The 19,561-nt window shown below is 53.9% G+C and overlaps 1 protein-coding gene across 11 annotated transcripts in view; it reads left to right on the forward strand.

Moving 5' to 3' along the window:
• The window catches only part of NCOR2 (nuclear receptor corepressor 2), a 227,685-nt gene that overhangs the window by 145,055 nt on the left and 63,069 nt on the right, over positions 1–19,561 (forward strand). For 5 of the 11 annotated variants that reach the window (XM_071444960.1, XM_071444955.1, XM_071444956.1 and 2 more), the window contains 5 exons: positions 1,704–1,891; positions 3,344–3,440; positions 5,709–5,887; positions 9,117–9,171; positions 11,306–11,404. In XM_071444960.1, the coding sequence (XP_071301061.1) occupies positions 1,704–1,891; positions 3,344–3,440; positions 5,709–5,887; positions 9,117–9,171; positions 11,306–11,404 (618 nt within the window). Of the gene's footprint in view, positions 1–1,703; positions 1,892–3,343; positions 3,441–5,708; positions 5,888–9,116; positions 9,172–11,305; positions 11,405–19,561 lie in introns of those variants that run through there. The other 6 variants (XM_071444967.1, XM_071444961.1, XM_071444966.1 and 3 more) reach the window with 4 other exon arrangements.

Consider the following 19,561-nt stretch of genomic DNA (forward strand, 5'->3'; position numbering starts at 1 on the left):
TCCTGTGCATCCATGCAGGGCAGGACAGTCCCTGGCTCCAGGCACACAAGTGGGAATTGATTTATTTGCAGGGGAAAGTGTTAATCTGGCTCAGCTCTGGGGCTTGAGGTGCTCTGTCTGCCTCACATTATTGTTGAGGTGCCTCCAAAAGGCCAAGGAGATCAAAGATGTGTTGCTGTTCTTGGATTATTGCCATGTGCCAGGATTGGTGTGACATGGGCTGCAGATTGCTGTGCATTTCCCATGGTTTGGGGTTTTTTTACCTCTCCTAATCTTTCTTTGTGGGCAAGAGCAAACGAGATGAGAACAAAGTGCCTCTGGGAAATCCTGCAGCCTCAGACTTCTGGTCATAGGGTGGTGGTGGCAAGAGATGAGTTTATTTCTTTGAAATCTGGATTCCCTGTGTCTCTGTTGTAGTGCTGAGTGTGCTGGTGCTGAGCCACCCATTCTGGAAAGCGGTGTCAGGGTCAGGAGTGACCTGGGGTTTGCCATTAGAGCAACATCTGCTTTCACTTCCTGATTTGGGGCTTGGAAGGCATTTGTCAGACACAAACTGAAACCCTAAAACCCCTCTGGTCCCCCAGCTGCTCTCAGCTGAGGCTGGGCACTGCTGCCACTGTGGTGGCTCTCAGGGACCAGACAGGGATCTTCCCACCAGGGACCTTCCCTGTGTGTGGGTGTTCTCCTCCAGCAAGAGTGTGGCTGGAGGAGGGAGAAGAGATTTGGGGTGTAATGGGAGGAGACTCATTTGTGTTGCAAATCTTACTTCAGTGTTGTCAGGCTTGTCCCATAAATACCAGTCAGAAGTGCAGTGCTGGACCTGGTGGGTGTGCCATGAGGATGTCACCCAGGGGGTCAGGGTGTGGAAACCCTTTGCACTGCCATGTTTTGGCAGAGCCTGGGTTTGCTTTTGGTGGGAATGTGTTGGTCCTGTCACATGGGCCAAGAAAGAGGAGCAGCAGCAGGAAAAGTACTTTTGCTTTTTAGGACAGTGAAGGAGCTGAGTGTGTGGCCAGGCCACCACACTGTATGGCTGTGGGCCAGGGCTGGGTGCCTGGCTCTTGATTTTGGGGAGCCAGGCCCTTGCATGGAGCTGCCCCATGGTCCCAATCCCATCATCATTGCCAGCACAGAGCTGTGACTGCTGGAGCTGGTGTGTGTGGGTAGGAAGGGGTGCCTAGCCTTGGGCACCATGGCAAGCTCTCCCCAGCATGGTGAGCTGGTGGCTCCAAAATTATGGCCCTGCTCACCCTGCTCACACAATGGAGACCGGCTCTCCTGCCCCCTGTGTCTCCTCCCTAGGCCATGTCTCAGTCTCTCCTTGCTCAGTGGCCTCAGGCAGGCACCTTGCTCTCTGCTGGGGTGCGGGCCTTTGGCTGCTGAACCAAGCACCTGTTGGGCCAGAGGATGCTCAGTGAGATGTGCAGATGTGAGGGGTGGGCCGAGCCACGCTGGGTAAGAGTCCTGCTGCCACCAAACACGTTGGGTCTGGAAGGAAAGAGCCTGAGGGTACCTGATGGCCTGTTTTGAGAATTCACCCTTGGGTTGGCCCCAGGCCCTGGAGCTTGTCCATGTCCTAATAATTGTATTTCTTTAAGCAACATGACTCACACTCAGCCTGAGCAGCCATCGAGGGCAAGGCCTGGAGGAGTTGCCCTTCCCAGGCACATCTCTGAGCTCCCTCTCTCCCTCTGCCCTTTCAGGAGCAGAAGTTTTGCCAGCGCTATGACCAGCTGATGGAGGCCTGGGAAAAGAAAGTGGAGCGCATCGAGAATAACCCGCGGCGGCGTGCCAAGGAGAGCAAAGTGCGGGAATACTATGAGAAGCAATTCCCGGAGATCCGCAAGCAACGCGAGCTGCAAGAGCGCATGCAGAGGTTAGAGGAGAAGCGGTAGGAAGGGGCTGAGCTGGTATCAGACAGCCTTTCTTTTCTCTTTGGGAATGGGTGTGGGTTTGGTAGCGGGAGGAGCGGGCTGGGGTGGCTCTCGGTGCCTTTTCTCCCTCTCCAGTCAAGGGCAGAAGGCAGCAGACAGATGAGAGTCTTGCTGCTTTTTCCCCTGTTTCTATCTATGATGAACTCTTCCCAGTACAAAAGGATAGGAAAAGTGAGGCCAATACCACAAGCAAGCCTTCGCCTTAAGTAATGAAAACAACTAAATTACAAAAGGCTATCACACCACACCACGTCCAAGAAAAGGACCAGCTAGCGTGGCAGAGCTCGGAAAATGCAAAGGGCTTAAGTCCTTTAACTCAAAGGCTCAAATCATCTGCCTTGCTGCTTTTTCCCCAGGGTGGCTCAATACAGAGCCAAAAGGAGGAAAAAATGTCAGCCTGTCTCACCTCCCAGCTGGCCATATCAGGGCCAGGGGTAGCTCCCCTGTGCTGGCCAGCTGGCTGGGACAGCCCTAATTCCTGCCTCACTGCTGTGCCCAGATTAAGATGTACAAAACTTGCAGGTGCATTTGGTCACGTTGATGATTTATTACATGCACTTGCTTTGATGGGAGCAGAAACATCTGCAGAGGTTGTTGAAATGACCACAGACAATATGAAGGGAGCAAAATGTCTCACTGGAAGGGATGTCCCCCGTCTCTCCCACCCCCTGTCCATTTTCTTCATTGGAAGTGCAATTGAGGTCATGTTGTTTTCTGCCAGGAGAAGACTCGATTTCATGATCTCCACCCTTTTTGCTGAAAACTCCTTGTCCTTCCCATTTCAGCCCTGGCACCTTGCCTGGGGTCACCTGATACGCAGAAAACCTAAACCCTTCTGCCAACATCCCATCCTTGTGCCCCACTAACAACTGGGTGGGTCCAAACTTCCTAACTGATGGCTTTATTTTGTCTGAAAGAGAAAGGGAAAAATGGTACCGAGAAAAGCTTTAATTTTTTACCTGCTTAATAAGAAAAGTTGTAATTCCTTGGGTTGTGTGGCTGTTACTGTAAGGGGAAAATGTCAGTGGATGGGTTTGATTTAAAACTTCCCACAGCATTTTGCAAACCAGATGTGGTGGCACAGTGCTAATGGCTCAGTGCTGACACCAACACCTTTGTGCCATTGCTGTGGTGGGGTGAATAGGAGAAAATGTGGGGGAGAGCGTGGTTGGGCGTGAAATGTCCTTGTGTTCTAGCAGTCCAGGAAGTTGACACAGGTAAGGAAAGTGGTTTTGGTGCTCTTGACCTGCGAGCCCCAAACGCAGGTGCCTTTCCCACAGTGTGGGAGGGGGTGGCCTGGGTGGAACGTTATGGGATATGGCTGTTATGGAGGTCAAATGTTCTTGAACGTGGTTTGCTGCTTGTGAAGTGGAGCATCAGTGCCTGAGTGTGCCACTGCCCTTTCCCAGCAGGGTAGGACAGAGGGGCAGTGGCGGGCTCTCCATGTCAGCCGCGCGCAGCGAGCACGAGGTGTCCGAAATCATCGACGGCCTCTCGGAGCAAGAGGTGAGAGCAGCTTCCCCTTCCTCCTCCTCTTCACCCCTCACTCTGTCTTCTCTGAGGAAGCCAAGACAGGACTGCCAGGTCTCCACAGGTGGAGTCCTGTGCCAGATCCCACTAACTTTAGGTCCCACTGAGGTTGCCATGATCCCAAACACTTTCTGGATAGGATCCAAAGTCAGAGGTTTATTTAATACACATCAGCATTTTCCCAGCTATGTGAGAGATGTAATGGAGCTGTTCAGTGGTTCTGCCAGAGCAAAACACGGAGCAAAACGTGGCCAGTAGGTTTGGTTTATCAGCATTTGGATGTCTCTTAGGGGCCTGAAACCCCAGCGTGCTGCTCATCCTAGGTAGCACCCCACAAACACCTCCTGGCTGTGGTTTATCCTGGAAGTGAAGATGGGAAGGGGAAGGGGCAGGAAGCCAGCACCCAGGCTGCTGGGTGGAGGGGTTTTTCTGTTTCGTTTTGTTTTGAATGGGCTGTGTGACTTGACACAGGGGAATCCTATGGAATGAATGGTTTGTACGTGAGCCAGTTGGCCCACATCTTCTGGGAGTGCTCCATTCATCTTGAAACATCCCTGTGACCTCGGCTTCGTTTGGATCTGGTTTCACAAGGGTTCCACTCTCTTGGCACGGAGGCGAGCTGCAGTGAATGGATCATGTTTGGGAGGGGAGAGCAGCCCTTGCCCAGCAATAGCTGGGATGTTTGCTGCCTGTGCACCATGGCTGATCCCTCTCTGGGATCCCAGGCACTTTGCTCTGAGCCAGTTAAGGTGACAGCATGGAGGACATGGATCTTGGAAGCAGAGTGGAATTTCACAGCCCTGCAGAGGTGCTGGCCAAGAGGAGAGTTAGCTGATCCCCTCCATCCCCCTGCACAGTGTGCTGCTAAACTCCACCCCAACAGACTCCTGCTGAGCCCCAAATCTGCTTTGCATGTCTCAGAGGAGGCCTTAAGGAGCTTCCAGCTCTTCCACAGGGTCGGAAGGAGCAGGGAGGTGAGAGCTGGGGAGCATCTCTGGCAGCAGGGCCAGCTCTGCCCCAGCACATTGCTGGAGAGGAGGGGGATCTGGCTGGTGGGGTGGAGTGGCAGCACTCAGCACCCTGAGGGGCACTGTGCCCTCAGCTCCCACCAGCATCCTCTCTGCTCTGCACAGGGGCTTCTCCTGTCACCAGGGGGAGTCTGCAGTTAGCCAGGTTGATGCTCCAGATGAGAGCTGTTCCTCCCACCATGAGGAGGCATCTGGAGCAGCCAGTTTCTAAGCAGGAGGTGTCCTAGTGAGGGTGGGGAAGGTGATCACGTGTTGAAATTCCATATCTGGGCAGAGAGATGTGCTTGAGGAGGAGGAGGAGGTTGGGTCTGATCAGCACCGCAGGGAAGCAGAGCAGCACTGGGCAGGCTGGAGTCAGCAGCTTCTTGGAAGGGTTGGCCATGACTGTTCTCCCAGGAACCAGCATCTGGCTGTCAATTGAAACAGCAGCACTTGAGACCTGGCCTTCCTGGGTCAAGGGTTGGAGTTTGAGCAGTGACATCCCAGGTGACAGGGAGGACTTAGACTGATGGTGCAATTGAAAGGGGGTGGCCAGGGGATCACCAGCAGCTCAGCCAAAGGGACAGTCCTGGCATTTGAGCAGAACACAGCACAAATGAGACATCACATTGGCCTCTCTGTTGCAAATACTTAAGGAACCCAGTGTGCCCAGTCTGTCCTGTCCTGGTGTGCAGCTGGGGCTTTGGGTGAACTTTGTGCTCCATAGGATGGAGTAGAGGCATCAGATTATGTCCCGGGGTGTTGCAGTAAGGAATGACAGCCTCATTTCAGTGACACATGAAACCTCCTGGAACAATTCCTGTGCAAGGGAAACATGATGTCTGCCTCTGCCCACCTTTTCAGGAAGCTTTGCAAAGCTGGCCCCCTTCCCTCACAGTTGGAAGGGGACTTTAGGAGGCTGGGAGGGGATCAGCATTCCCTGTGCCACTGCTGCTTTGACTTGTTTCTCATCATGGTCAGGATTCACTTAAGTCAGACATTTCCACACAGGATCTTGAAGCCTTTTATTCCAAAATGAAAGATTAATTGTTTCCTGGCTGACAGCGATAGCCTCTTTCAGCGTTTAATTTACAATTACTCCGGCAATAAAGCTGTCTAATGCTTGCTTTTGAATTCTCCTGTTCCTCCTCCTGTCCTTTTCCTCTGGAACATCTGTCCCCTGCAGTCCCCGCGGGGCTGTGGTGCTGACCAACTGTTGTGTGTGCTTTCCCCAAAGAACCTGGAGAAGCAGATGCGCCAGCTCGCCGTCATCCCGCCCATGCTCTACGATGCCGACCAGCAGCGCATCAAATTCATCAACATGAACGGCCTCATGGATGACCCCATGAAGGTCTACAAGGACAGGCAGGTGATGAACATGTGGAGCGAGCAGGAGAAGGAAACCTTCCGGGAAAAGTGAGTGCAGCCCCCACAGCTGTGTCTGTGCAGCCCCGGGGAGTGTGGGTAGGATCCCTGCAGGAATATCCCAAGGGCTTGGCTGGTCCCCACAGACACATCCCAAATTGCTGTGTTACCTTGAACCTGGTGATGCACAGAAACTTCAGGCCTTGCTCTATGGTTGGGGGGGAAAGCTGCTGCTTGTGGCAGGATGAGAACAGGAAGTTTTTCACCTTTTGCACTCCCTATTGTATCAGACAGTTTAAAGATAACACCAGGGAAACCCAACACTCCATACACATTGCCTTTCTGGATTTTCATGCTGTCCTTTGGGCACTGTGTGTCCAGGGGATTTTTGGGGCTGTCAGCATCCAAGCCCCTTATGTAGACCCCCTCAGGCTGCAGCTTCCAGCTGGTGCTCTCCCTCAGTGCTCCATCCTGCTGTCTGCAGGATTTGCCACCGGCTGCTGTTTCCATGGATGCGTTCCCACATCACACACGTGCAGACTCTGGCTGTGGTGCTTTCTCCTGTTTGCAAGCAGTGCCTGAGAACAGCTTGGCTCTATCAAGTGAGATCACTTGGGGAGTCACTGATTCCTTCTCTGGGTGCCACTGTGCTGTCAGCCAAGATATGGGGGCTCAGCTTGGTCTCACATCCAGATTCCCCTGTATCCCATAGCCCAGTGGGGACCCAGGTGTGTCTGCATGGAGGACTGGAGTCTCCTTGGTGGCCCCAGTGTGCTGTGAAAACAGAGCTGGAGTTCAGTTTCCAGTGGGATGAGCTCTGCTGGAGCTCCCTGCTGTGGGCCTGAGGGACACGGAGGTGCATGGGTGCACCAGGACCACATTGTCCTGAGCAGCAGTACCACTTAATCCGTCCTCTGGACAACCAGGGGATGGCTCCAGGGATTTCCAGCCATGCTGGAAGCCTCTCTGTGTCCAAGATCCCTCCTCCTCCCTGCTCGTCAGGACTCCTGTTTGCAGCTGAAATAATTAATTGCCAAGATGGACCGAAAAAGAACAAAACAAGCAAACCGGCTCCAAGCCTTTGATAGAGGAGAATCCTCATTGCTAATTAGCCTTAAAATGTGCCACTCCAAACAGCCAGGCTTGCCACAAATGACGCAAAGGCTAATTACTTGGTCTCTAATGGCAGGGCTGTGCCTGTCTAATGGGGCTGGAGGAATCCACACCCAGTGTGTGCATCCTGCAGTGCACGGTGCATTCTGTGTCATCACTGGGGGTGATGCAGAGCTTGAGGCAGAAATACAGCAGGGTTTCAGGGCTCTCACAAAGCTCATTTGGAGAGATTGGTACTCAGGAGCTGTCAGGAGAGACAGGAGAGACAGCCCCAGCTCTCCCCCAGCCTGGCGTGCTGGTAAGCCCAGCTGCCTGCTGTGCTGCAGCTTCTGGCCTCGGTTTTTAAGGTGAACTGGAGTTGTGTCATCCGTGATCGTGACCTCGAGCTGGCCTCCTCCTGAGACCAGGAAAACTTGGTTCAACCTTTTGTTCAGCCCAGTTGGCAGGGCTCTTGGAGTAAACAGGCAGGCACTGCAAGGCTGACAAGCTCCAGGTCTGAACTATTTTAGCTGTCAGAACATAACCATGAGGAAGAACCTGATTTGATTTGCTTCTGGGCAGGATTTCAGGTCTCTGCTGAGAGCCCATTGCTGGCCTACTCCCAGGGAAGCTGTGGTTTGCTGGTGAAGGAGCAGGGTGCTGCTCAGGCATTGAGGTTGTGTTGTGCTGGGCAGTGTGAGAATGCAGCATCCATCTCTCATTATGGCCTGGCCCATGAAAAGGAGTGGATTGTTATCTGCATTGCCCCAGCAGTGTGTTAGCATCATTGAAAACCCCATCCTGTGGTCAGCCCTGGGTTTGTGCTGTGTGCAGAGTAAGGAGCCAGCTCTGGCTCTGTGCCCTCATCCTAGGTTGTCTGAGCAGCCTGTCTGGTTTGCTTTCTTCCTTTTTTTTTTTTTCTTTGTCCCCCGTAGCATTTCTGGTTTCTTTTTTGTTCTGGTGACCAATTATGGTGACAGGGATCTTGCGGTGCCACGCAAACCATATGGGAGTTGTGCATCAATGTGGGTGACAGCACCCATGTCCTGCTGCCATGGCTGGAGTTGGCCAGGCCCTCCCTGAGTTCAGCTCAGTGCCTTGACTCCACTGGGACAGAGCAGCAAAAGCAGGGGAGCGCTGTGCCAGTTGCCCCAGGGGAGGCACTGGCAGGGCTGGAGACATGAGCTCCTCACCATGTCCTGCCCATGTTCCACCCACCCCGCAGCTCTCCCACCTTTTGCCTTGATCCATTTCCCCAGGGCACAGAGCTGTCATTTCCTGGGAGCTGGCAGAGGTGCATGTGCTGAACGTGGTTCTCCCTGCCTGCTCAGCTCCCTGGGGCAGAGCCCGTGCTGGTGGCCACCTCTCCTGGCACAAAGTCTCCACTCACCGGGCTGTCCATGCTTTGGCAGTGCATTGGTTAACTGTGCTGCCAGCAGCACCTCCTGCCAAGGGCTTGCTGGCCCTCGGTGCTTCCACACCAGCCAGGCACAGGGATTTGTTGGAGGAGGCATCTCTGCTAGTGGGGACAGCTTCCCCTGAGCAGGCAGTGTACTCTCCCGGGCTGCCAGAGCCAGGGGGGAGCTTGCTGACAGCTCCTCCACTTGCTGGGCATGAGGTGGTGTTTGTCAGAGCTGCTGTGCCACTGGGGATCTCTTGAGCAACTCAGCAATGTGGCAGCTCTGTGCTTCCTCCCGGGGTTTGTGTTTCCCTTCCTGTCCTTTGCAGCTGCTCCCAACAGCCCAGCAGGGCTTGGGGTCCTGCTCAGAGCTGGGGCCACCCATGGCCATGATGTGGAGTGTGTTGGCAATTCCTCACCCTTTTCTTGCCAGATCCTGAGGTCTTGGCCAGGTGTGCCTGCCCTCTGTGCCTGCCCTTGGTACAGGCCTTGGGTGGCTATGGGGTCAAGCAGGTTGATGAGCAGCTCTCCAGCACTTCCAGCCCCCCTTCCCTCTCCCACCCCATGATGAACATTTGCACATCGAAGCTCCCAAGCAGCCCAGCCCCACTGGGCTAAATTTAAAGTTCCTGTCTTTCTGGGAAGCTGAGCAGCAGACAAATATTTTCTCAAAGCCCAGAGTCCCTCTGGGAGCTGGCCTTGCTGCTCTGGGCACGCAGGGCATGGCAGCCCAGCTGTGAGGGGGTCAGAGCAAGCACCCACAGTAACCCTCTCCCTCTCGCTCTGCAGGTTCATGCAGCACCCGAAGAACTTTGGCCTGATCGCATCCTTCCTGGACAGGAAGGTAAGCCTGGCTCTAACCTGAACTGTGCTGCCTCTCCTGCCATCCCTCGCTGCTGGAGCTGCCAGCAGATGCTGAGCACCTGTGGGTGGTGGTGGTGGTGGTGGTGGCTCAGGCCCCGGGCAGGGTCCAGACGGGCTCCCTGCAGAGCCAGGGCTGAGTCAGCTGCGGGAGCTCGGGAGGTGCGAACGCAGCCAGCCTGGCGCGGGGGCGGCACAGCCACCCCGTCATCTGCCTGGAGCTGCTTCCCAGCTTCTCCCCGAGGCATTCTGCACCAGCCAGGCTGTCACACAGGGGGGGGGCACCCAGCTGCCCGGCACAGAGTGGAGGGGTCTCTTTGTTCAGGGAGAGAGGGGTTTTTGAGGGTGCGCCGAGTCCCATTTCATGCAGCAGTTCTGGTGGGTGTCCTGAAAGAACACACAGCTCCCCTTGGTGCTAGGAAGAGTTGTTCACAGGAACTGCCTGACCTTTCCCAGACCTCGTGTGTTGTGCTGCTTGGACTTTTTGTTTTTGTTGTTAATTGGGCTGATGGAAGAAAGGTTTGAGGAAAAGAAAGACCTGAGGGAGGAGTGAGTCTCTTGTCCCATTCTGAGCAAGGCCAGGTGCCTTCCATGGGACAGGCCATATGGGCAGATCCCGGACAGACCCAGCCTGAAAACACAGCTATGTCCATCACTTGAACGCTCTCCTGAGCAAGAAACAGTTGAAAGCTGCTGCTTCTCTGGTCCTTTTAGTTATTTGCATCCGCTGGCCACCTCATGCAGAGTTTCATACACACAGTGTCCACTCACTCTGAGGGAACCACTCTGCTCTCAGGGGTGGCCTGCAGAGGTCACTTCCAGCCTAAATTATTCTCTGATTCTTCGTAACTCAGGCTGGGGAAATAATTTATAAGACCTTGACCTTCCTGTCCAAAGGAGCAAGGAAGGCCAGCAGCCCCCTCATGCTGCTGCTGCTGCTGTAAGATCCCAAGCTCCTCATCCTTTCTCACTCGATAAAGCCGAAAGTGGTGGGACTTGGATGATGCTCACAATCCAGTCTGTGTTCCAAGCTGTAAAATGTCTTCTAATTTTATTTGTACTCGTTTGTAAATCAGGCTGTAATTATGATACAGAACACATCCATTATCCTGTTGGAGAGAGATGCAAAGTATGGCTCAATGTAATGAATTAATAGATTTTTAAATTGCATTATAAAAAAATAGTGATCTTAGCCCTTGGAACAGATGACTGTAAGTTTTTGTGTTCGCGTGTGTGTGTGTATAATCAGGGCTAAATTAGAAAGAGATCCAATTAACACTTTAAAAGTTGCAATCTGTTTTTGCAAATGGTTCCACTCCTTGCAGAGGGATGGGGTGAGCACAGCCCCCGGGCACACACAGCTGCCCCAAGCTCCTGAGGACTCGTGGCATGATGGATCTGTGGGATAATTTATCTTCGTGAAGCCACTAATCCTGAATGTGAAGGTGTAGCCCAAGGCTGGCGTTCAGGTGCCCACCGTGTTCAGCACAGGATTCCTCCCAGCCTGGCACACTTTGTGCTGTTCAGGAGCGCAGGATATGTGCTGGCTGTGACCCCTGGTTTTCCTGAGGTGCCCAGTCTGTGGTGGTGTTTGTGGAGCCAGCCACTGGAGTTGGGATGGCAGCTCCCGAGTGCTGGGATCTCGGTTTGGCCACAGCAAAGGGGCGCGCGCTCGAGCCAGCGAGCTTAGCGGCTGGAAGTAACAGCAGCTGACAGTGCTGTGGCAGGTTGTGCCTCCTGTAACCTCACAGAGGCTGACAGGCAGCTCCTTCTTCTGCCTCTGGTTGCCGCGGTCATCTGGGGTCAGCCCTGCTTTGCCTCCAGCACGGGGTGATCTCTGCTCAGCACCCCATCTCCATCCCCGCATGCCTGCGGGACCGCCCTGCTCTGTCCTTGGAAGGGCTGAGCCTTTTTACTAGGACAGCACTGTCCCCTTCTCCAGTGCTCTGGGAGCCTGAGGGAGGGAGGTGTGGGGAGGCTGTTGGGCTGCAGGTGCTCAGGAGCAGCAGGAGACCTGGTGATGACCGGTTCTGAGCGCTGCTCCTGGAAGTCTGTGCCCCACCAGCAGCGCACGAGGCCAGGACCTTCTGTTCCCTGACGTGCCCGTGTCATTGCAGACGGTGGCTGACTGTGTCCTCTATTACTACCTGACCAAGAAGAATGAGAATTACAAGAACCTCGTGAGGAGGAATTACCGGCGGCGCGGGAAGAGCCAGGTAAGAGCTGGAGGAGGCGTGGAAGTGTCATCTGTCAGGCTGAGCAAGGAGCTGCAGCACTTTGTCTGAGCCCCCCAAATGGTGCTTTGCCTCTTCCTCACATGGAGATAATGCTTGCAGGCTGTGGTGGGTTGTGTTTGTCCTCTTTCAGAACGTGCTGTTTAATGGTAGTTGGTGTTTGTCCATCCCCATGCCAAGGCCACGGTGTCTTTAAAAAAAAAAAACAAACAAATCTGAAATGCTTTAAAAAGGAGATGGAAAACCTGGCTTTGTGTCAGTAGCATGGGGTTCCCACGCAGCCTGAGCTCTGTGCAAGAGCCAGGTGGGGTCTGTGTCTCTCGTTCCTCTGGAGATGGCAGCTGAGGTGACAATGGTGACAGGGCTCCTGGGAGCTGGGTGGGGCTCCTGCCTTGCAGAGCCTGCCAGGGCTCTTCCTATAGTGAAGATGTGGGAGGAAAATTACTTGGATGGGAGTGACATCTGAGCAGAAGCATATGAATCCATCTGAAGTGCCACAGGGTGTCCAAGATCCCCTTGGGGGTCTCCTGTGGGGCTGGCAGATGTGGCACTAAAGCTAGTGGAGACCCTTCAGCCTTTGTTGAAGGGCAGAGCAGATTCCAGGGCACCACGAGGTGCCTGGGGGCAGGTGACTGAGTCAACCCTTACCATTACCATGGCCAAGATACAGATCTAGACGTGACCTTGGCAGTGTTGCTGCTGATACCATGATACCCAGGAACAGAAAAGTGCTAACCTTTTGGGAAGGTGCCTCATCCCCATGAATGCTTGCAGCCAGAGGCAGGTCCTGCTGGTGGATCCCCAGGTCCATGAAGTGAGTGATTATGCATGTCACAAGGAGAGTGAGGCAGCCACAGAGGGACTGTCTCCACAGATAATGTGGGAATAAGGATGGAAAAACTGGCCTGGCCCGTGACACCACTGACATCAGCAGATCTTCACGCTGCATGGCCATAAAAAGCAGCACTTGGGCCTAGATCCTGATTGGGAAGTGGATAGGTAGCCTCACTCCAATTTGATTTCTGCAGCATTAAGACATCAGAATAGCTAGCACATGACAAATGTCATGGACAGGGCCCAATTTTCCCTTCTTTTTTTCAGAGACATTAGAGATGGATAAAGCCCTATTAGATGATCCAGTCCCTCTCCCAGCAAACACAGGGTGGTTCCCTCCAGTACATTTTTATAGTGTTTACCATGGTCTGTTTTGTTAGATCACAGCAACTAGAACATGAGGCCACATTTGTTTCTTGTTAGCGGTGGAGACATTTAGCACAGCTCATTCTGGTTTCAGTGTTAAATTGAGCAAATGTGGAGAGTGAGAGGCTTTGCTCTGCATCTGCCTACCTACCCCAGCAGCCACAGACCTGCCCCTCCTGCACCCAGCAGGGACTGTTTGTGTTTTGGGGTTTGAAATTACCCAAAGTGTCGCTGGTTGCAGAATTTCCCACGATGATTTAAAGCCACATGATCCAGCCTGAGCAGTGGGGACGTGTGCTGCCCTTTGGAGCCTTGCTCAGTGCCAGCCTCTAGAAGCAGGGACTTGCTTCATCGCCTGTAGGACTGTTTTTGCAAGTAGGAATGGCACCAAAGGGAACAATTTGCACCTCCCCTGGAGCAGACCTCAGCCAGAACGTCGTTGATTTTGAAAGAGGAGCCCCCCTGAGTCTGGGAGGAAGCGACACAGGGAATGTTTCCCATTGCTGTTGGATGCTCAGGTGGAAGGTGGGATGTTCAGACAAGCTTTAAGAGCCAGGGACTGGCTGCATGATTCACAGTAGGAGAGAGGTGCAGAACAGCAGCTGCTGCATTCAGCCTGGAGCAGCTCTCCCACAGAGATCTTGGGGGGTTTTGAAATTCACACTTTGTGCTGTGATACCTCTAGTATTTGCATCCATTTCCTGCAAGACTGCACGAGGGGAGTGCTGGAAGAGCCTGTGTGCAGGCTTGGGAAGGGCATGCTGCTGCAGAGGAAGGCTCTGCTGGGGAGAGACTCGTTTTAGGGTGGCATTTTCAGGTAATAAAGGGATAAATATGTTGTTAAAGCTGGTGGGAACAGTGAGGCATCTCCTTTGCACCTCTTCACGAGCCAGGGTCTCCCCTGGCTGTGGTGCTGATGGGATCTGCTTTCACACACCAGAGTGGGTCAGTGTGTGACTGTACAGACCATTATGGGAGAGGTCAGATACTGGCTGGGATGGAGGGATGCTCCTGGTGGCATTTTGCTCTGTGAGTCTTTTCAGAAGCAGCTCAAATTCTGCTTTTGCTGCAGGAGTGCTCATTTGGGAGTAACCTGTTCCAAAGGCTCAGCCAGCACCCTGCTTGTTCCCAAGGGGTCCTGGATTGTTTGGAACCCTGTGCAGGTCCCTCATTCTGTTTTCCCTGTGGCCTGGCGAGGAGTGGGGACTGAGGAGCAGCAGCACTGGGCTGATGTGGCACTGCCAGCTCTGCATTGCCTGCCCAGTGTCAGCAACCAGAGATGGTGACAGGATGAAGGACAGAGGACACCCAGGGATGGGCAGTGTGCAGGGAGGAGACAGAATTGTGGACAGCCTTCCTGCAGCACATGGAGGCATGGCATCGTGTTCCCAGCATTGCCCATGCTCTGAGCACATACTTTCCTGCTGGTAAAGGTTCAAGTAGTTAAACACCAAAAGCTGAGCTTTAATTAATTTAGAGGAGGGGAGGAGAGGTTGGCTTTTTGTATCAGATGAGAGGAGAGCGGATGAGATCTGCTACAAAGAGCATTTCAAGTGGCTCTATGCTGCTTTCTTACTCCTTTTCTCACAGAGAGGTTGGTGGTCTTATTTGCTGTTGGAGGCTGCAGGGAGCTTGAGAGCGAAGGGGAGATAATTACACAGAGAAAAAAGCTTCTCTGTGTCAAGACTATCTTTGTGGCCTACTTATTAAAAGTCCATTAAAAAATAAGAATCCCACTGCTCCCTGGCTGATGGTCCCCTGGCAAAGGATATTCCTCATAAAGCTGCTACTTACTGCTAAAAATCTCCTGCCAAGAGCAGGGACTTCACATGATTCCACTTCCAGTTTGTCAGAAAACGGAGCAGCCGCCCACTCCGAGCAGGATGCTCCAGCACTCCGCCTTCCATGGCACTGCTCAGTGGAAGTACCACATCCAATGGGTCATGATGCATGATATTGAGGCTCCTGAGATTAAGATATTTCTAAAATAATCCTGTGTTTGTGTATGAAAAGGCAATATAACCCTGTGAGGGGGGGAATTGACGGGAAGAGAAATAGATTCCTCGTCGTTTCACACTGAAAAACAAAAAAAGAATTTGTGCCATGGTAAAATAGTCTGATCCAATAGTCAGTGTACAGTGATAAGCATAAATTTGCATGAGCTTGTAATGACAAACCCTTGTGTTGATGTGTCCATACAACTCAGGTCTGTGGCAGTTGCTCTTCAGGGTATTTCAGTGTCTCTCTGTGAAACCTCTAAATTCTATAACAGGGACACTGAATCTGACCATGTGCTTCGTTCTTTGAGAAGCTGTTCTGCTGGGCTGTGGGAGCACAAGTGTTGGGCTGGAAGGAAAGTGACTCTACTACCACATAATTTGGAGTGTGAGATTTTTTTATTCCAGAGTAAGTTTGCATTGATTTTGGAGTAACATTGCCCTTGTGGTAGTGTAGCAGCTGCAGCATGCCAGATACACTTCCTGCCAGTGAACTCCTTGGGGGGGAAAAGCCATCATCTCCCACACACTGCCGTGATGGGCAGGTGGGCGACCATTGCACTGGGAAAAGCTGTTGATGGGTCAGTCTGTCAGTAGGGTCAGTCTGTCGGTAGCGTCAGTCTGTCAGTAGGGTCAGTCTGTCGGCAGTGGCACTATGGATCAGTCTTTCAGCAGGATAACGATGGGTCAGTCTGTCAGTAGGGTCAGTCTGTCAGTAGGGTCAGTCTGTCGGCAGTGGGACCATGGGTCAGTCTGTCGGTAGGGTTTGTCTGTCGGCAGTGGGACCATGGTTCATTCTGTCGGTAGGGTCAGTCTGTCGGTAGGGTCTGTCTGTCGGCAGTGGGACCATGGGTCAGTCTGTCAGTAGGGTCAGTCTGTCAGTAGGGTCAGTCTGTCAGTAGGGTCAGTCTGTCGGTAGGGTCTGTCTGTCAGTAGGGTCAGTCTGTCAGTAGGGTCAGTCTGTCGGCAGTGGGACCATGGGTCAGTCTGTCAGTAGGGTCAGTCTGTCAGTAGGGTCTGTCTGTCGGCAGCAGGACCATGGGTCGGTCTGTCGGTAGGGTCTGTCTGTCGGCAGCAGGACCATGGGCGGCTGGAGGAGCCGCCTGCCTGCCCTGGGGATGACTCAGAGGGGGATGAAGTCATGGTGGAGGGACGCAGCCGCCGGACAGAGCGTCACGCCAGGCCCTCGCAGTGCTGTCAGACGTTCCCTGGCCAGCCGTGTGTCAGTGCCGACACTTTCGAGGACTCACTCGTGGCCCCGGGGGAGTGGAGCCGCCCGGACCCCCCTTCCTCCCTGAGAGCGGTGCCAGAGCCGTGCCGGCAGGGCGGGGACCCACGGTGTGACCTGGCCGGGACACTGCGGTCCCCTGCCAGCCCCGACGGCCTTTCCCAGGCCCACCCTCTTCCCTGTCCCCTGCCAAAACCCAAATCGAATTATCCGTCCCGCCGTCTGTCCCGCCCTCCCCAAACACAAACCATTCCCCTCACCAACGAGGATAAACAGCCCCAACCCAGATTTTTTATAAACAGCCCGCTTACTTTTTTGGCAGAAGCACCGTCCCAGCAGGATCTGGCCAGGTTTGATATCACATGGGTCCTGGAGCATTAGGAAAAACCTGGCCAAGCAGGTTTCCCTATCCACCAGCAGCCCTGTCACACTAGCAGGGGCTGGCAGGGTTTGGGATTCCAGATAGTGCCTGCCCACGACTGCAGGGCTCCCTGCACCCTGTCCCCAGTGCAGGAGCACATCTCCTGCCATGCTCCAGCCTTGCCATGCCAGTGCCTCTCCTCCCTCCCCAGGGATCAGAGCCAGAGATCAGCAAACTGTTCTAACTCTGCAAATTGTGCAAGTGCTCCCAACTCCGGTAACCACAGCAGCTAATGAGAGGAATGATCCTTGTTTCTGGGAACCATTTGATCTTCATCAGTCCAGGGAGCAGCTTCTCATTAGTGATAAAGGGTTTGACAACTTCTCTTCCAGACTCAGGGGTATACTTGTCACAGAATCCTGGTTTAATCATGCAGCACATCATACAGACACAGCCCTGGATGTGGCCAGTAAACTTTGTGCCACAAATACCAAGAAATTATTCTGCAGGCACTTAAAGCTGTGCTGACTGGAGCGTTGTATCTAAAACAGCACTGAAATTATCTGTGGATGAGCAGGGGCAGTCTGTGAGGGAGGCTGCCTGGTTGGGAATGGTGCCAGGGTTGTCAGTCTTGGGGCATGGGTTCACCTTCTGCCAGTGGAATGTCACTGCTGGGATGTAAAAGGGCTTGAATTTGGCTGGTTTTCTGGACAAATCTGCAGTGTGACAGGGCTGCTGATGGCCCAGGAAATGAGGATGAGGCTGCAGGACCAGTGAGAAGTTGGACTTGGTCAGACCCTGTGGTCCTGGTCCTGCTCAAGTGTGGCCTCATAGGAAGAAACATCTCACAGTGTGTTTGTCCCCTGGGTGCTTAGTGCAGGCTGTCATTCTTTAAACCTGTGGTCACCAGGGAGGTTTATGCTGGGATGCCTGCCCAGCAGGTGGATGAGGTGTGACACACAGTGATGCTCAAGTTGAGATTGATTCTATAACCCCCCCTTGGCACCTGTTCTTTCAGTCTGGACTCCTGTTGCTCCCGCAGGTGTGCCCTGTAAGGTCCATCGTGCCTGTTCCCCCATCACAAGGGTGCAGCAGCCTTCCTGCAGCCCTGCCACCCCTCCAGGCAGCACAATTGGGCAAACACAATGGAAACTTGCATTCCTGAAATCCCAGCTGCAGTTTTGGGGGTGATTTAATGAGAATGACATGGCCATATTTGGGAAAAAAATCAGAGGATGCATTGCCACAGGAGGGTGGCTGCTTGGTCCCCAGGTCCCCGTGTGGGCTGGTGACAGTGCAGGGACAGCAGGGAGGGTTGTGGGCTCAGAGCAGGGACAGGGATCAGCAGGCAGGGACACACAGCCACTGGCACAGGCTGCTGATGGACCCTTCGGCCCTCACAGCTGGGCTCTTCCATGCTTCTTGATCACATCTGCAGGTAGCAGTGACAAAAGAGTCACTTGGGTGAGGTGACCCCCATTCCAGCTGGCCCCCAGGTTTGGGCTGGTGTTTCTCCAGCAGCAGGTGGATGTATCCTCACAGCGAATGCTCCTCCACACCCCTGCCCACGTGAGTACTTCTGGGGCAGGCTCTGGGATCCAGGCTGGGCTTTGCTGATCCCAACAAGGGACCTGCAGCGTCTTCACTGCAGGTCACAGGAGCGGTTGGATTTTGGGATGAGTTGTTTTATCTGTTGTTGTGATCCAGGTTTGACTAGGAATGCATGGGAAATAGGTCATGTCATTGCTAAATTGCTTCCTGAAGCAGGCACAGCTGAAAATCACAGAAATCTGCTTCTACAAGGATAGAGGGCTTGCTTTGCCCCTGGTTGTTTGTGGTGTGTGTGGATGCTGCTCTGCATCCCACAAACTGCTGACCTGGCACCTTCCTCTGTTGGCAGGGCTTGGACAGGGGTCGGCATGTGGCTGGGGGGCTGTGAGCAGGGGGGAGCAGGGCAAAGCAAACCACAGGGAAGAGAAAACACGTGTTCCCTGCCTGGGACAGAGCGGGGGCTCATCTCCACTGCTTCCAAACACTATGCTCTCTTCCCTTCGGGTCATTTTTCCCTTCACAAGCAATCAAATCACTTTTTTAAAAACTCAGCAGCGACCCAGAAAAGAAACATTTCCTCTTATGGAAAAGCCCTCAGTGGTGCGAGGAAGGATCTGGTGAGCAGGGTCCTGTAAAAATCAATCCAGTGCTTCTGTGGTATCACAGAGTGAGCGGTGGGAGGGCAGCAGTGCCAGTGATGCTGGGCTGAGCCACACAGGGCCCTGCCTGGATGGTTCCTGTGCCCAGCAGGCTCCCAGGCTGCCCGAGGTGACCCCACCCTCGGGTGAGTGCACTTGGGCATGCTTGTCCTGTGGTCTGGCAAGTGATGCAGGGTCCAGCATGACTCCAGTCCCATTGCCAGCCCCTCTCCTTGTCCCTGACATGCTGCATGCCCCCAGGACCCTGCTTGCTCCAGGACCAGCAGCCTGGGAGATGGCACAGGGCTTTCCCGTGGCATTGCAGGGCAGCCTGGCTGCAGCTGCCAGCGCTTTCCTGCTGGCATTGGCTGTGTTTGTGGCCTGTGGTGCCCAAGAGCTGTGCTGGTGAGTGTGCACAGGGCCTGTCCACGTCTCCTGGGACACTGGGTAGGCACAGCCTCAGTGTTCTCCATCCCTGCCATGTGCTGACTGTGTTGCAGAGGTGGCTGTTTGCTGGTAGAGGAGCAGCCCAGCTCAGAGCTGTCACAGTTTGAGCCGCACCGAGTGATCCCCATGCTCTCTATCATTCTTGTGAAATCTGAGCCTGGCCCTTTGATTTTTTTTTTTTTTTTTTTTGACTTGCTTCCACAGCCAACAGCATCAAACCCAGCCCTGGGACACAAGCAATCAAAGCTGTGTTGCCGGCAGACATTCCTCTTCCTCCCGTTGTTGTTTTGGCAGGGGCTTGTTTTGCTTTGTGGTTTCTCCCAGGAGCGGAGGGTGCCGCGCGCGGCCGTGAGAAGCCAGGCTGCATGGCCGTGGGTGGCAGCCAGCCCTGAGGCGTTCCAGACCACTGGAGCAGGGGCTGCAGGCCCTGCCAGTCAGTTACATGACACACAAATGTATTTCTGAGCCATCCTCCCCGTGCTGTGTATCCAGCCTGCCTCGGGAGGTGGTAGGGACATGTGGGGAGCACTGTTTGCAGTGGCTGTTATCAGAGGTGGGGGCTTCTGCCTCTGCTGTGGCATTGGCAAGGAAGGAAACTCCATGGGCACTTTGGGTGCCTGGGCAGTGTGGTGGCTAACGGGGAGGCTGGTGCTGAGGGTGCTCTCTGGCCAAGTCCCTGCCCTGGCTCTCACTGATGTGACCTGCCCAGAGGCAGAG

This window comes from Agelaius tricolor, unplaced genomic scaffold (genome assembly GCF_023055355.1).
Source record: "Agelaius tricolor isolate 1412-34295 unplaced genomic scaffold, bAgeTri1.0.p SCAF_20, whole genome shotgun sequence".
In the NCBI taxonomy this organism is placed as follows: Eukaryota; Metazoa; Chordata; class Aves; order Passeriformes; family Icteridae; genus Agelaius; species Agelaius tricolor.